Source organism: Lissotriton helveticus, chromosome 10, assembly GCF_964261635.1.
Source record: "Lissotriton helveticus chromosome 10, aLisHel1.1, whole genome shotgun sequence".
NCBI classification, from domain to species: Eukaryota; Metazoa; Chordata; class Amphibia; order Caudata; family Salamandridae; genus Lissotriton; species Lissotriton helveticus.
In genome coordinates, this window is record NC_136071.1 from 973,852,655 (window position 1) to 973,870,110 (window position 17,456).

Here is a 17,456-nt window from a genome sequence, read left to right on the forward strand (position 1 = left end):
ACTTGCAGCCTTTTCGCCTTTTCGCGGCGAGTCTGCCTGACTCCAAAATGGCACCCGCGAGATAAGACACGTCGACCCACCAGAGCACGTGCCCCCCCGTGTCCTGCTCTATATTGCCACAGTAAGTGAGGAGCCTGCACTTTCCTTTTAACAAAGGGGGCCTTCCCCCCCCGAACCCTGCAGCCCACCTGTGTCTACGACGACAGCTGGGGAGTTTACCACCAGTGTCTGAATTTAAAATGGCGGCCGCCACGGAGGCTTAAGCACAGCAGAGGGGCTTTCACCACACCACTGCTACACCCATCAGCCGCCCCAGAGGTCAGTGATCGCCACCGCACGGCTGGGGAGGGGTGTGCCCGCTACAGGCGCCCCCCTGGGGAATCAGGGACCCCCCGGACGATCTCGACGTATACAACTAGCCCCGAAGGGGTGTGGCAGCGGCGACAAGGCCCGATAGAGTGCAGCTGCTGCAGGGAGGACGACTGGCGACGCGACGCCGCGAGCCCCACTGGGGCGGGTAGGATCTACGGGCACACTACGCCCCATATACCAAGCGATCCAGTCAAATCGTTTACCCCTACTGCAGACAGAACAACCTTCTTCTCAATCGAGCGGGCCCATCGAGTCCCAGCCACCAAACCGCCGCCCGGAACCTCACCTCGGCCGATGCTTGCTAAATTTCTGCACTTTCATAACCGCGATGTGGTACTACGAGCGGCCAGACGCACCGGCCCTCTACAGGTAGAAAACAAGCACGTCATGATATTCCCTGACTATGCACAGGCGGTGCAAAAGCAACGATCGTCCTTTCTTGAGGTGAAACGCCTGCTTCGGGCGAACAACATCCAGTACTCGTTGCTGTTCCCAGCCCGACTGAAGATCATCCACGCCGGCGCCACCCACTTTTTTTCCAATGCTACAGACGCGTGCGAATGGGCGGACCACCACTGCACATTGCACCCCGCACCAGAGGCCCCACAGGAGAAAACGCAGCGAGCACCACGCACCAGGCGACGCAACTCGCAGCTCACCCCAACGCAGATGCGACGGGGATGGAAAGAGATTACATAGCTCCACACTGCTGAATCACCAGACCTGGAGCAAATTCTACAAGATCGTCGTAGAGCATTGCAGGCCGTGACAGAGCTGGGAACCACCCTGGCCGGAGAGGATCTGGAGAGGGCCCCTCACCGTTTCACGTCGGAAGGAGAAGAGGACAGTAATGAGACCCAGTCCACGGCGGACTCCATCACACCGGCCCGGGTTTCCCCGTAAACTGCTGATAACCCGCGCTAAGGGAAGCGCACGACGACATCCAAACGTTACTGACGTGACCCGGTGGACTTGGGTTTCTACGCCTGAACTGCACAAGCACACGCCCTGCATCATGCCTCGCATGATAGACCACGATCCTAACGACGAACATTGATCCGTCAAATGCCCTGAAGGAGCCCCGCCTCGTGAGCACAAGCTGCCCCCCCCCCCCATGTACTATTTTCTCACTCTCTAGTTCCATGAGAGTTGGTTTGGACGTATCGGCACTGCTGATAGGCCCATGGTATTTAGACTGTTTCCCCACCTGATTCTTTGTTTCATTGACCCTGTTTACTCTAACCCTTCACCCCGTAGGGAGCACATGCACCAGAGCACACAGCGCACCTGGGAGGGTGACCCCATCCTCCAAATATGATGACTGCATGACCTGGACACCGTTAAACACTGTGGCCCCACAGCCCCCCGTCACTCAGCTGGGCAGAGGCACTGATCACCAGTCACCCAAATGCAGGATACGGGCGTTAGTTTTCTAACCTTAAATGTAAGGGGTCTTCACACACCACGCAAGCGATACACCACGTATGCCTATATTAAGCGCCAGCGTACACACATAGCGTTTCTTCAGGAGACGCACCTCACAGCGCCAGAAATCAGCAAGCTATGGGCCATACGGCGCGGAACCATATGTGCCATGTCATACTCGGCGTAGGCACGATGCACGCTGATATGGGTCCGCCCTGGCACCCCCTTTCAGGAGCACCGTAGGGTGGTGGATAGGGAGGGTAGGTATGCACTGCTGGAGGGGCTGTTAGATGGGCAGTCAGTCCTTTTGGGTAGCATAAATGCCCCGAATACTGACCAGGACAGGTTCTGGGAGTCACTCACCGGGACCTTGGCCCAATTTGAATCCCTTCCATGGGTCTTAGGGGGAGACTATAACTGCGCGCTTAATATCACACTGGACAGATCTCGCCCATCGCCACTGCACTTTCCCGCCATTGCACTGTCCCGCCCTAAAACAGACAGAGTGGTTTCAACTCTGGGTTAGCCATTGGGCCTTGGCTGATGCATGGAGAACACACCACCCCCTAACAAGACTTTACTCGTTCCATTCCATCCTCCACGACTTACGGATCTGCCTAGACAGGTTTCTATGCTCCTCGACCCTTATTCCCAGAGTCCAGCACTCGGACTACCTGGGCCGTGTCATCTCCGATCACGACACACATACCCTCCACCTACAATGGCGGCTCCCACACCCTCCGGTACCCACCTGGCGTCTTCCACAGGACTGTTTGACGGACCAGGTGTTCAAACACGACCATGAACACAGCACACAAGACTATTTCACTCATAACACAGGGACAGCCTCCTCCTGACTAGTAGAATGGGACGCATTCAAGATAGTGGCCCGGGGAGCATGCATTAAACAAATTGTAGGGGCAAAACGCACACTAGAGCAAACACTTAGCACTGCTGAACAGAAGTTAGCAACCCTTATGAAGCAGGAAGATGCCAGTGCCGCAACGGCGGCTCAAGTAGCAGAGGCCAAAACACAGTACTCCGCAGCCATGGCAGACTTACGCAAATACAATTTCAGGGCCTACACCACTCGGATGCATAGAAGCAGGGATAAGACAGGCACACTGCTAGCATGGCTTGCAAAACAAGACCCAGACGTAAAATCCATCACTGAGGTAATAGATCCCTCGGGTAACTTAGCACGCTCCCAAATGGATATTTTGAAGGCCTTCCAGTTACATTATACTGCGGTTTACCGAGCCCCGAGCCATCTTGGACAGGAGGCGATAGACCACTTTTTAGACCCACTACCTATCCCGCACATCTCTGATACAGAGAAGACTGCCCTAGACGTACATATTACATCGACGGATGTCACACATGCGATTCAGGCGCTAGCGAGAAACAAGGCACCGGGACTAGACGGGCTGCCGGTGGAGTACTACAGCACCTTCTCCACGATACTGGTCCCGCGTCTCGCAGAAATGCTGGCGACTGCACTTGCGAGTCGGTCATAGTAACATATCTCAAGCCACACCGGGATTCATTGCAATTATCCTCCTACCGCCCCATTACACTTCTAACTGCGAACTGCAAAATACTAGGGAAAATACTGGCGGGCAGGTATGAATAAATTCTGCGTTCCCTAGTCCACCCGGACCAGTGCGGTTTGTTCCCGGTAGAAACACATCTCAAAACATCCGGCGCTTGTTCCATGTTCAGGATCAGGTGGGCGACACGTATCCTCATGCAGCTTGTCTGATTCTGGACTTGGAGAAGGCCTTTGATACTCTCACCTGGCCATACCTTTTCGCTGTCCTGCGACGGGCGGGAATTGGCCCAATCCTCCTGAACTACACACAGCTTCTCTACACCAAACTTACATCGCGGGTTAGAATAGGTAGATACATTTCGCCCCCCTTTAAGGTGGAGAGAGGAACGAGACAGGGCTGCTCCCTTTCGCCCCTGATCTTCGCCCTGGCAGTGGAACCGCTGGCGATACGACTCCGCCGAGAGGGGATCACATGGGGAATCCCCATAGCGGATACGATCCACTGCATGTCCCTCTACGCGGACAACCTCCTCCTGTATATCCAAAATATTACCGCGGACCTTACACCCGTCTGGACAACCCTGACGGAGTTTGCGGAGGCTTCGGGGCTCAGGGTAAATTGGGACAAATCCACAGTCTACCCATTACACCCGACCCTCTAACCACGGGAGGTGAGGATAGGTACGCAACATCTTTCCTGGAGTATGAACGCCCCTCGGTATCTAGGTATCCGCCTATACCACTCTCCCAGTGACATATATGAGGGCAACTATCGCGCAGTGTTAGCCAGCATCAGATCGTCAGTGGGTTTCTGGAAGCTCCTCCCATTAGCCCCAATAGGCCGGGTAGCCATAGCCAAGATGATCATTGTTCCCCTGCTATTGTACTACTTCACGAATTTACCGGTCATACCCCCTATGTCCTTTTTTCGAGACCTGGACTCACTTCTTCGCTCACTTATCTGGGGATCAAGCAGGCATCGAATAGCCCTCACTAAACTGCAACTGCCCACCACACAGGGCGGTCTAGTCCCAGCCTTCGAATCATACTTCCTGGTGGCGCAACCACAATGGCTATCGTACTGGACAGCGGGTAGGCACACCGCGGAGACACATACAGTACAGGGCACAGTCCCTACCCCGGAGCTCTGCCGTCTCTTGCTTCCGGGCACCAAACCGCGCCGGACGTATCTGTTGCAAGTTTCAGTGGCCCGTCGATGTATGCAAAGAATTCACTGCATGTCGGCAGAGACCCCGCACTACTCCCCTCGACTGCCACTAGTCGGTTGGCCCAAACGCAAAGCTTACTTCACGACCTTTACACTCCGGGCTTGGACGGAACGCGAGATAACCCAAGCGGAGGAGCTATTCACGGATGGGCAGCTCTGCCCCTTTGAGCGGCTCATGGAAGAATACAATCTCCCTCCGGGGCAGTTTTTAATTCACCGACAACTCATAGAGGGTTTCCGCCCACATTCTGAACTCTCTGCGGGCGAACCGGCAACGCATCCGGTCATTCACACCATTCTATATATGGGGATAGGCCGACACCTGGTTACTTGGCTATATAAGGCCATTAGAGATCTGATTAATAAACCACTGCATGCTCTCCGAGCCACTTGGGAGAACGAAATTGGGAGACAATTACACGACGGGGAGTGGGGACGAGCCCTGGAATTCCCCAAGAAAGTATCCAGAAATGCACGATTTAAAAATATTCAGTTTTACGTCCTACACAGAGCATATCAAACTCTGGCGCGTCTGCAACGTTTCTTCCCAGATACCCCCTTCCTCTGCCCCAGATGTCATGCATCAGAAGCGCATTTCCAGCACATGTTTTTTAGCTGCCCCTCACTTCGCCCATATTGGTCCAAAGTCCTAGACACGCTTACAGACCTTACAGGCCTCACAGGTCTCCACACGTGGGAAGCAGTTGCGCTAGGTATACTCCGAAAAGCAAAAACTCATAAGGTACAGGTCCGCTTCGCGTCCCTAGCCAAACTCTTAGCCAAATGAAATATTGCATGACCTGGCGAACTACATCAGGCCCCCCTATAGAGGCGTGGGTGGGCAGGATACAGAAGTGGGCGAAAGCAGAAGAGGAGACACTGAGGGAGGAGGAAGCGAAGGGCCTACGTAAACATCCCATATCGCTCGAATGGGCCTTACTATCCCATCACTTTGAGCAATCACACGCGCGCCCTGATCCCAATGCCCCATAGCACAGTCCCACAAGCCCGATGGCGTGTCCCACACAGCAAAGTTTGCACGCCACTGCCCCCCCTATCCCGCCCGCCACGTGAAGTAGAAGCCTCCCCGCTGTGCACTACGCTGTATAATTATACCCGGAGACACTGTCCCACAGACAACCTTCAAACAGGGCTGGGCCATGCCAACGGCCTCTCACTAACTTGTCCCAGGTAATACCCATGATGCCTACCCACTGACTCCCTCACTCCCCCCCCCCCTTCCCCCGCTTATCCCCAGTTACCTCTCCCTGGTTCCCACCGGCAACACGTTACAGAGAGAGAACAACAAGTGAACTGCAACTGCAAGCGTGTCCGCCGCACACACGATGAACGTTCTATGGGGACCTAACAACTTCATAGTTGCTACAAATAGTGCATATTATCATGTAACGTGCTTGTATTGTATTGGGAAAAATGTTAATAAAAACATATTTAAAAAAAATAAAAAAACACACCGATTAGCTGGACACAGGCTGTACAAAATTAGGTAGAAAAGTTATATTGTAGATACCTGCCACTGTGTAAACTATTGAACAAAGTAGCTCATTCATTGGATGATATCATTAGTGAAGTCATCAATTATGTCATTAGTTATATCATAGATCATGTCATTAGTAATGTGATTTGTATGGTCATAAGCAGTCCATAGCGGGAGCGCAAGTAATAGTTAGCTTTGCTAACTTCAACGGGTACATTTCTGTTGTTTTTTTATTCAAAACGTCAATGTTATCACTGACATATTCACCTAACCCCTCACAGGCAGCCATCCCTAAGCTGCGCACTGCCTTTGTTCGTGCACAGCAGGGAGTTGGCAACAGAGTAAGGCCCGCTGCCTGACCTTTTTGCTAAACTACCAAAAGGCAGCCAACCCCACGCTGCGCACATGGTTTTGTCGATCGCGGCATGGGCTTGGCATCAGGGCCTGACTTTGCATCCAGCTCCCTGCATTCAGCCACTGGAAGACATCCAGCCCCATGCCACGCACAGCCATTGTTCGTGCGTGGCGTGGGCTTAGACGCAAGGCCTGTGTTGCTGCCATTCCTGCTCTCAACTCCCTGCAGGCAGCCCACCGAATGCTGCACACAGCTTTTGGCCAGGCACAGCGGGGGTTGCTCACAGCGCTTGGCCTGCCACCAGGCCCTGTGACTAAACCTGGCAACCAATAATATCCCACCTTGTTATTTGAAACTTAGGGCACTACTCTCATCAGGTGGTACACCGTCCGCTCACGGGCGGTAAAGGAAGCAATTCCTTTTTGCTATATAACCTTCACACATTCTAGTATTTGCATGCTTCATCATCCGGTTCGCCCTGACTCAGGGTGGGCTCGGCCATATTTCAGGGAGCACTTAAGAGAAATAGGCCAGGGGGTCTAAAGAGTACAAATCCGTAGTGCGGTAGAAAATTTTGTTTGAGGTGATTTTCAGTGCCTGATGCTTGTCCGCACTGTTCAATCATCGCGAACGGCACCATGCACAGCGCAAGCGAGCGCTGCTTTCATTTCTGCTGCTCAAGTAGATTTTTACTCGAGCAGCAGCTTTCTCAACGGGAACGGGCAGTTTCTCAACGCTAGCGGTCGCGAGCATGTGCGACCATTCGCAATTAGAAACCTGACCCCCCTGCGCGTTGAGAAATGTCGCCGGGAGTTTTTTTTTTCCACGCTCGGGCTCGCCAACTTGATGTTGACTATCGAGAAAGAGGAAAAATCTTGCGGGGAGGTGGATTTTCATCTCTCGCCCTCGCCAACTTGACGCTGGTGAACGCGAACGAGGAAAAAAATTTGCACCGCTGCGCGAAGCGGAGTTTTTCGGAACTCCGCGAGCTCCGCGTAAAGGAAATTGCGGAAAACTCCGCGAGCGGATCGGAGTTCACCTCCCAGGTTTACATAGGACCATAATGCCAACATGTTTCAGCCTTTAGAGATTGGCACGAGTGGGTCCTGGGTTTTCTTCAGGGCAATTCAGATTCCCTCCCTGGAATGCATTATGGTTCTACCTATTTTTTGATAATATGTGCAGGGTACTGCACATAAAGACCGGTCTGGTGTATACTCATCCTTGATCCGGTTCTTCGGTTTAATGTGTCCAACCCTTCTGTGGTCGACTTATCGATTCTCAAGGAAATGCAGAGTGAGGGGTAGCCTTATAGTCACATATTTGGCAAGGATCCTGCCCCGATGAGTCACCTACTTGGATCCGCGTATCCCGGCTTTCTAGGGAACTGCATCTAAACCCCCAGCAGGCTGCCCATCCACCACCGCTCACAGCTTTTCACATGCGCAGCATTAGGTTGGCCTTCGGGACCTGGAGACCCCATCCCATGGGGCCAAAACATTTATTAAGATGAGCAGGGCATGCAGCTCCCTCTCTGAGCCTTACTAGGCCACGCGGGCCCCATCCCAGTGGATAAATATCATAAAAGGGGGAGGGGCGGCCAGACCCCCTTGCAGAGCCTTATTATATTTATTTTTAAAGAGGAGGGAGTTTCACGGGGTACACACCCTTAGCCTCATTAGGACCTGGGGACCCCATTCCCCAGGGCCACATTTATTTTAAAGGTGATGGGACTGCGTGGCCCTCCTCCACTAGCCTCCCCAGGCCCTTTGGACCCCATCCCCAGGATCTTATTTATTTTAAAGGGGGGGGGGACAGGGCACCCCCACCTCCCCGAGCCTCATTATGCCCTGGGAGCTCCAGGCTGTATATATAAATCAAAAAGCAAGAAGGGCTGTGCGGCCCCCCTCCTTGAGCCTATTCTGGCCCCGGGAACCCCATTCCCCAGGGCCCACATCAATTAAAGCGCATGCTACGAGAACCAGCATTGCTCCCACCCAGAGGGAGCAGCTATTTATGCTGCTCCCTCAGGGCGAAAACAGTATCTTTTTCAGTTTCCCTGCCCACATCAGTCAATACAAGTCTGCTCCCATCCATTTTTAAAGCTCTCGCCCTCTGGGAATAGACCTTGTGTTTTCTCCCATTTGGAGGGAGATTAAATGTTCCTGTCAGACGGGAACAAACACGTTTTCCTGCCCATGCTGGCAAGGAAACCACTGTGTCCCGGGGCCGGGCTCCCGGGACATAGCAAGTGAGCCAGCCCTTGAGCATGGGTTTCCAAGAGCCTTTGAAGGCTTGTCGGTGAGTAGGGCATGCCAGTCCCCCTCCTCTTTTCTTGACATTTCTTCCCTGGGGCTTACAATGGCTCAGTGAGTGGGAGTGCGTGTCCCCTGCCCTTTCGGAATGTGACCCTGGGGAATGGGCTCCCTGGGGCCTATATTGGCTTGGGAAGCAAAGGGCACACGCCCCTCTCCTTATGGAATGTAGCCCCGGGGGGATGGGCTCCCTGGAGCTTATAATGGTTCTGGGAGGGAGGCTGCGTGCCCCCCCCCTTCTGCAATGCAGCCTCGAGAATAGGCTCCCTGGGGCCTCTAATGTCTCGGGAGATAGACAGTGTGCCTCCCCCCCCCCATCCCCTTAATTAAACATTGCAGCCCAGGCTGCCATTATGTTGTTTTCTGGGGTATTTTTGCTATGGGATCATGGCAAACATTGCAGATTTCTTTTTTCGTGTCCTGAGGAGGGCCCCCCACCACTCCCCCTCCATGGGGTGTAGGGGCAGGGCATCCCTACCTTGCCACTATGCCTTTTTTTCTTTTTTTACTTGTCCTTTAATGGCTGCAATTGACACCGAAATGTCATCAGTGATGTCATAAATTATGTCATAGAACATGTCATGAGTGATGTCACAAGCAGTGGATGGCAGGGGTCGCAGGTTCTAGTGCTGCTAATTATTACTGGTGAATTTCTGTGTTTGTTTTAGTTCAAATCGTTAATGTTGTCATGGCAAATTCACCTAACTATGATATTTCGGTATCCTTTGTTTTCTTCAGTATATACATACATATATACTGATAAAAAAACATAGGTTAAAGAAACATTATCACACATATTTATTTATTCTGAATTTTGGGGTCAGCAGATTGGTTCAAAGTGAAATGCCCTCTTTGACGTGCACATTACTTTTGGAAGATGACGTTGCTTTGCCATGTCCTGAATTCAAACAGTCGGAGATAAGCTCTTGCCTGTTTTTGCCACATATCCTATAACTAAGTTGTAATATAAATAGATGGTTTAATGTATTGTGCTTGGTTTCTCACAGCTATGTATTTCTGATTGCTGTGGTTTAATTCATTTACAGTTTTGCTGGCGGAACATGGGATTGGGAGTATTTAGGATTTGCATCACCTGAGGTAACGTATGACTGATGAATAAGTGTATTGATGGTGCCTATAAATCTCATTCAGTAATGTAAGTCTACCAATTAAAATTATCAAGGCTGTCACCTGATTATTAAGGGCTGACTTATATTTTCACAGAATCCTATGTGTAGCACAGTCTACACTTGTCCAGTGTTATCCTGGTTGGGAAGGATTGTCTTGTATTGTTATAGAAACATGTGAAACTGCACGAATCTTCAGTTGTTGGTATGATAGGGATTATATATCGTACATGTCCTATAGTTGCCAACTGTCGGTTTCTCTCTTCACTGCCATTGAATCTTACCAGTGGTTGATTGACTTTCCCCACAGCTCTTTGAATCCTGTCTTCTTCAAGGACTCGCTTGCAAATTGATGTGGCCTTTTCAGGAAAGCTTAGAAAACAGCAGTTCCCTTGTTAAGTTACATGGGCTTAGACTCTTAGAAGAGCTGAGTACCATTATGTTTTCCTTTTGACAGCACCATTTGGGATGCCAAGATGGCATTCTTGTCAGCATATACTGAAAGGGAGGTTTTGTCAAGGAAATTTTATATTAATTGAATCCCAGATACTTGTTTATGAATTTTCTCTTCCAGCTACTAGTGCTATGTTTTTCGCTCTTACCTACAAACATCGTTTAGCTATTTGTTGTTAAAAAGACCTAATGTGTTTAATGGCAATATTTAGATTGGCCGTTGGGTCAACCTCTGATTATGATTGGTAGGATTTTTTTGTCAATCTGCTTGTTTGATAGCTTTCTTTCCTCTTCTCTCTCCTCTGGATTATAGCTTAGTTCCTGTCCTTTTTATTGGATGCGTTGCATGCATCCACTGCTGACTTTCAGGGAACTGCTGTTTTCTTCTTTCAATTATCCATGGGAGTGCAGATGTTTTCTTGCTCGCTCCTTGGTCTACTGCTTCCCCTTACATCACTGTCCCATGTCCCATGATTTTTTTTGCTTCTTTTTAATTTTAAAGAAACTGTTCTCCAACAGATCCTCTGTAGCTTTACCGCCCTTCCTGATCTCTGTTGTTTTGCTCTCTGCGGTCAGTGAATAAAGAAAACAATGGTCTCTAAGGGGGGGGGAAGTGTGAGCCTCAACTTTCTTGGCAATGTAACCATCAATAGATTGGTTTGAACAAGAATCAAATCAAATGTATTCAATCCATTTAGAACAATAAGGTTAAAGTTATCTATTTGCATGGTAATAAGGTGCTCCAAAGATACAACAGCACAGTGAAGGTGAAATGGATGAATTTAAAGTGTGCAAGTGCTATACAGAAAGTATATGTACGAAACCTGTGACTGACATGGATACAATTGTTGTTGAATACTACTCTGTATCAGGGTATCATGCACCTAATCAGATTCAAAACAGTCCACTAATATCTTTTCAACACTTCAACCCCATTGAATTACTTATATAAGGATCATCATCAGGATGGAAAGAGATTATTGAAAGCACCCAAAAATCGAGATAATCCCTTCTGTAGGCTTATAATGTAAGAATGTGGGGGGACTAATTACCATCAACTACAGTAGCGTACACCAGCGAGACGTAATAAAAAACAAATTTTAAGTAATGAGGAATGAAATAAGGCGCAAACACCGTCAAAGGATCAGTTTGCCTAAATGCTGCAAAGATTGAAATCACCGTCAATATGAAAAGAGAAGAAAACTACAGTCAAGTGATTAGTGTTTCAATATGCAAAGAAAACCACCATCAAGCGATCGGAGTTTGTAGCGCAGTGTTTGAGCCGTCTACACTTCTTGCCTGCTCTACCTTTAGTTGCGTGCCCATCTCTTCCAATCCAAATTTTCTTAAATTTCAATTTACCTACGTCTGTATTTTGCTACCAAATGATACGTTTGTTTTTGGCGATTGATTTTCACGCTTCTTTTTTTTTAAAATGTATTACTCCAAGATGCGTGTCCTCCGTTTTGCAACAGTTATTCTTAGAGGACAAAAATACAAGCCAGAATGGGTGTTGCATCATAATTAATGCACACGTATGCGTGTTGCTGCATGCACGTGTTTACATCACGATGTGAAGGCATTTTTTTGGCAGCAACTTTTTCTTTCTTTTTGCTGATTTTGTTCAGCTTTGGCAACAAACATTGGAAAACCCAAAGGATGAACTAACACCTTTTAAAGGTGATACTTGTAGGCTTTTCCTTGTTGCTGCACCTGAACCTTCCAGAGTAGTTAAAATGTTTGCGACTTGAAAATATTACTTATTGTATGCATTACTGTAGACATTTGACTCTTTTATCACAATCGGGATGTCTTCATAAAGCCATCTAATGAGTTCTTTAAACTTTTTTGTTTTACAATTTGCACTCATTGATATTAGTTCACCACAATGGCTTTATCTCAAAGGTAACATTTGGCATCAGAAGGGAAACTATGGCTATTATTGTGAAGTATTTTGTATGTGTCAGAAAACATTTCTTGAAGCTTTTTTGCAGAGCTAGCTTTACTTAAAAATATATATCTTCACCTAGATAGGTCGGACCTCCCACTTTACTACAGTAACCGAGCATTTGTGTTACCTTTCTGTGTAGTGTTTTGCCAGTCAGTCAGTTCAGATTCTGCATGTGGGTGAAAGCTTTTATGAAAGACTTAGCCATTCCCCCTTTTGCATTTACAGCAGCTGCTTGGTTAATTAATCTAGTACTACACTTGATGTGAAAAACTGCTTTTGAGGTTGTTGACTAATTTGCTTTCTGGCCTTTTCTGCTGTTCTTTGTAACTACTCCCAAAGAGAGTGTACAGACGCCCAGATGTAGGGGTAAGAGGTGGGGTCTTTCCACAGTAGGAGAACGAGTGGAAGCCGAAGGCACCTGTAACTTTTTGACAGCTTTCTTTTCACCAAAGTGCTATACTTGACAGGACAGACCTTTGAATTGTGTTATTTAATAACCTCTGCCACTCCTCACCAGAGTTTATTCAAAAAGTAGTGAGCTATGCACTTCATAATGCAAAGGAGATGAACCAGCAGCAGTGTGAAGTATGCAGGTTCCCACTCTGCCCTCCTTACTGCACCAACACGACGCATTCAATCTTTCTTGTTTTTCGCGTAGCTATCTTTGTTCTGAATGAATAGGACACAGTGAAAGTAATAAAATGTTGGCAATAGTAGGAAAACTTAAAAGTTGCATCCAGTCTGCCAGTTAGAAAATATTGCTGGTGGCAGCTTACTTGCATCTCGAGACTCTGTGCTTTATTGTTGCAAATGAGTAAATTGTAATCTCGAGAAAACCTTACATTCGGAAATGGACCATTACGTGCCTGCAGAATATTTCGTTAACAAAAAACAGGTAGTAAAGCTACATCATCCAGCGAATCGAGGGCGAGAACTTCTGCAGTCTCCAGAACTAAACTGAAAGGTTTGGTGAAGGCACTTACTTTGGCTTGTATGGGAATGTAGGTAATACAAGTGTGCCCTTGCTAAACACTACTACACATGTGTACCGTTCATTTTCTATTTTGTCCCCTAAGAGACGTTTAAGTATAGCCCTAGGAGCTGCAGCCATACTGTAAGTGTTACTATCTGTGCCAGCACAGAGCTGCTTCGAGTAGACCACTGTGTGAAATTATTTGGGATAGACACGAAACTCATATTTTACCTCTGTAATCAAAGTGCCCTTTTTGCATTTATTTTCACTTTTTTATTTTAATTTTGAGATGAATACTGGATTGGGAATGTACACGCAACCCGCTGTGATTTGGGTAAATACTTTAAAAATACATTCGTGCATGCTTCCTGTCTTCATAACCTTTGGTTTATGCAGGAATATGCTGAATTTCAGTATCGAAGAAGGCACAGACAGCGCCGAAGAGGAGATATGCCAAGCATGCGAAGTAACACTCCGGACCCTGACGAACCGAGTGGCAGCACTTCCGGTAGGTTTTCCCTTTTTCCTGGTGTCGTAATTGTTTTAGACACACATTAAGCAGTTTTTGTGATGGAGCTGAAAAGAGACGACTGACCGCCTGCGGCAGAGACCAGCTCATTCAATGACATAATTGAAGGGGGAAGACAATGAGTGTGGTTGTAAAATCAACCCAAAATCATAAACATTTCCCTCTTAGCAGAACAAATCGAAAACCTGGAGCTGAGGTCATGGCATTACATTTCTAAAATAACAAGCATCGGCAAAGCCAATAGGTCTCACCTCTGCAAGATCGATTGGCTTTATTTTTAGTTATGGTATATAGTATGGTATGCGATGGCCTGTCGTATAATATCGTATGGTATGACCTGGTATTGTACAGTATGGCCCATTATTGTATAGTAGGGTGTGGCATGTGAGACTTGTCATTGTATAATAAAGTATTGTATGGATTGTTATAATATAGTATGATTTGGTTGTCAATGTATAGTATGGCACGGCCTGTTATTGTACAGTTATGGTATGGGCTGTTATTGTATAGTATGGTATGGGCTGTTATTGTAAAGCATCATATCTTATGATATGGATGATATGATATGATCTGATATTACCTGTTATTGTTTGGTATGCTACGGTATGGCTTGTTGTATTTTATGGTATGGTAGTGTGTGGTATGGCCTGTCATTGTATAGTATGATTTAGTACGGCCTGTTATTATATAGTACATGGGTATTCATAAACTTTCTCTCGGGGGCCAACTTTACAGTGTGGTTTGTGTCCGAGGGCCGCACAGGTGGGGGCGGGGTCAGTGGGGGAGGGGGCGGGGTCAGTGTGGGAGGGGCGGGGCTAGAGCAACAAAAACAACTGTGACGATGAGGTTGAACACAGGTCCCTGCAGCGGATGCCTTCGTCCACTGAGCCACCAGACCCGGTATACACACATCTCTCTCTCTCTCTCTCGCTCTCTCTCTCGCTCTCTCTGTCTCCCTCCCTCTCTCTATCTCTCTCTCTCTCCCTCTCTCTCCCTCTCTCTCCCTCTCTCTCTCTCCCTCTCTCTCCCTCTCTCTCCCTCCTTCTCTCCCTGTCTCCCTCCTTCTCTCCCTGTCTCCCTCTGTCTCCCTCAGACTGTCTCACTCCCTCTCTCTCCTTTCCTCTCCCTCACTCTGTCTCCCTCACTCTGTCTCCCTCACTCTGTCTCCCTCACTCTGTCTCCCTCACCCTGTCTCCCTCACCTTGTCTCCCTCTGTCTTTTTGTCTCCCTACCTCTGTATCCCTCTACCTGTCACCCACCCTCTATCGCCCTCCTCCCACTGTCGCCCTGCTCCCTCTGTCTCCCTCCCCCTGTCTCTCTCTCTCTCCCTCTGTCTTTCTCTCTCCCTCTCTCCCCTCCCTGCCTCCCTCTGTCTCACTCTGTCTCACTCAGACCCTCTCCCTCCCTCTCTCTCCCTCTCTCTGTCTCCCTCTCTCTCCTTCCCTCTCCCTCCGTCTCCCTCCATCTGTCTCCCTCTCTGTCTCCCTCCTCCCTCTGTCTGTCTCCCTCCCTCTGTCTCCCTCTCCTCCCTCCCTCTACCCCTGTCTCCCTCCCTCTGTCTCCATCTGTCTGTCTCCCTCAGTCTGTCTCCCTCTCCCTCCGTCTCTCTCCTCTCTCTGTCTCCCTCTTTCTCACTCTTTCTGTCTCCCTACCTCCGTCTGTCACCCTCTGTCTCCGTCCATCTTACTCCCTCCCTCTCCCTTTCTCTGTCTCCCTCTCTCTGTCTCCCTCTCTCTGTCTCCCTCTCTCTGTCTCTCTCTCCCTGTCTCCCTCTCCCTCCCTCCCTTTCCCCCTCCCTTTCCCTCCCTCCCTCCCTCCCTCTCCCTCTGTCTCCCTCCCTTTCCCTCCTCCCTCTCCCTGTCTCACTCCCTTTCCCTCCCTCTCCCTCTGTCTCCCTCCCTCTGTCACCTCACCCTGCCTGTGTGTGCCCGGGCTTAGACAGCTTCTCGGGCACACACACAGCTGCACCCGAGCACTTCACAGGTCTTTAAAAGACTATTTGCATGATAATGAGGCATTGTTGTTGTTACAGCCCTTCTAAGAGCCCCTGCAGCTCCACTCTGCCTATCACTGGAATCGCCTGGCCCCCACAGAGCAGCAGAGTCTCTGAGACGCGCTGTTGTAACCGGCTAGACACTCTTTACATTTAAAAAAAAAAAAACATGGGTACGATGTCTGCAAGGTCCGCGTCCCGCCAAGGAAGGCTTGCCGGGCTGTACTATGAATACCCGTGGTATAGTATGATATGGTATGGCCTGTTATTGTGTAGTACGGTATGGGCTTTGATTGTATATTATAGTATGGTATGGCCTGTGATTGTATAGTATAGTATAGTATAGTATGGTATGGTATGTTACGATCCGTCATTGTATAGTATGAGACGGTATAGCCCGTTCTTGTATAGTATTGTACGGCCGATTATTGCATAGTATGGTATCTGATACGTTTTCCTCTCTTGTTGTCTTAGTCGTTTTAGAAACAAAAGAGGCAGTATTTGTAATGGAGATGACAAGAGACAACTAACTATATGCAGTGAATGCCAGCTCATTCGGTGATATTTCTGAAGGGGGAAGACAACTATTGTGGTTGTAAAAGCAACCCAAAAGCATAAATGTGACCTTTTTAGCAAAATAAATCGAAAACCAGAAGCTGGGGTCAGGGCAATACATTGCTAAAAGAAAACTAAGGCAGTAGGTCTTGCCTGTGTGAGATCTGTTGGCTTTGTTTATGAATTTTCTTTTACTTATTTTGTATAGTATAGTATGCTATGGCCTGTTATTATATAGTATAGTGTGGTATTATATGGACAGTTATTGTATAGAATGAGTTTGGTTCGTTATTTTATGGTACTGTGTGCCTTGTCATTGTATAGTATGGTATAACTTGTTATTTTATAGTATGGTATGGTTGTTTATGTATAGTATGGTGTGGTTTGGAATGGCCTGTTACTGTATAGTATAGTATAGTATGATATGGCCTGTTATTGTATAATATGGGCTGTTAATGTACTGTAGGGCATGGCTTGTTATTTTATAGTAGGGTTTTGTATGTCTTGTCATTGTATTGTATGGTAGGGCTTGTTATTCTATAGTTTTGTATGGCCTGTATTATAGTATATATTATCGTATGGTTATATGGTATGTTAGGGTATGACTTCATTGTATATTATGGTATAGTATGGTATGGTATGGCCTGTTATTGTATAGTATAGTTTGGCCTGTTATTGTGTGGTATGGCCTACCCTGTGATTGTATAGTATAGTATGTTGTGGTATGTTATGGTATCACATTGTAAAGTATAGTATGAGATGGTATAGCCTGTTATGGTATGGTATGGTGTATTATTGTACAGTGGGCCTATTATTAGTATGTTATGGCATGTTATTGCATGATGTGGTATAAACTGCCCAGGTATGGTATGGTACGGTAGTACATGGTATGGTATGTTATTTTTATAGTATGGAAAGACCGGTCATTGTATAGTATGGTACGGTATGTCCTATCATTGCCTAGTATGGTATGGTATGGCACAAGAACAAATACTACAAAATGGAGGGCCAGAGGGAAAATATTTAAAGACCAGACAGATTTCAATCCCTCTACTCATTAATATGTCAAAAACAAGAAAAATCGGCGTTCTACTAATCTTTTGTTTAAGCAGTACTGTCCAAGGATTCGA

General features: G+C 47.9%; 1 protein-coding gene across 2 annotated transcripts in view; it reads left to right on the forward strand.

The window, feature by feature from the left end:
* The window catches only part of ANKIB1 (ankyrin repeat and IBR domain containing 1), a 580,820-nt gene that overhangs the window by 526,641 nt on the left and 36,723 nt on the right, over nucleotides 1–17,456 (forward strand). Inside the window, exons 17-18 of one of the 2 annotated variants that reach the window (XM_078663642.1) lie at nucleotides 9,792–9,843; nucleotides 13,646–13,757. In XM_078663642.1, the coding sequence (XP_078519768.1) occupies nucleotides 9,792–9,843; nucleotides 13,646–13,757 (164 nt within the window). The remainder of the gene's footprint in view (nucleotides 1–9,791; nucleotides 9,844–13,645; nucleotides 13,758–17,456) is intronic. The other variant, XM_078663643.1, reaches the window with a different exon arrangement.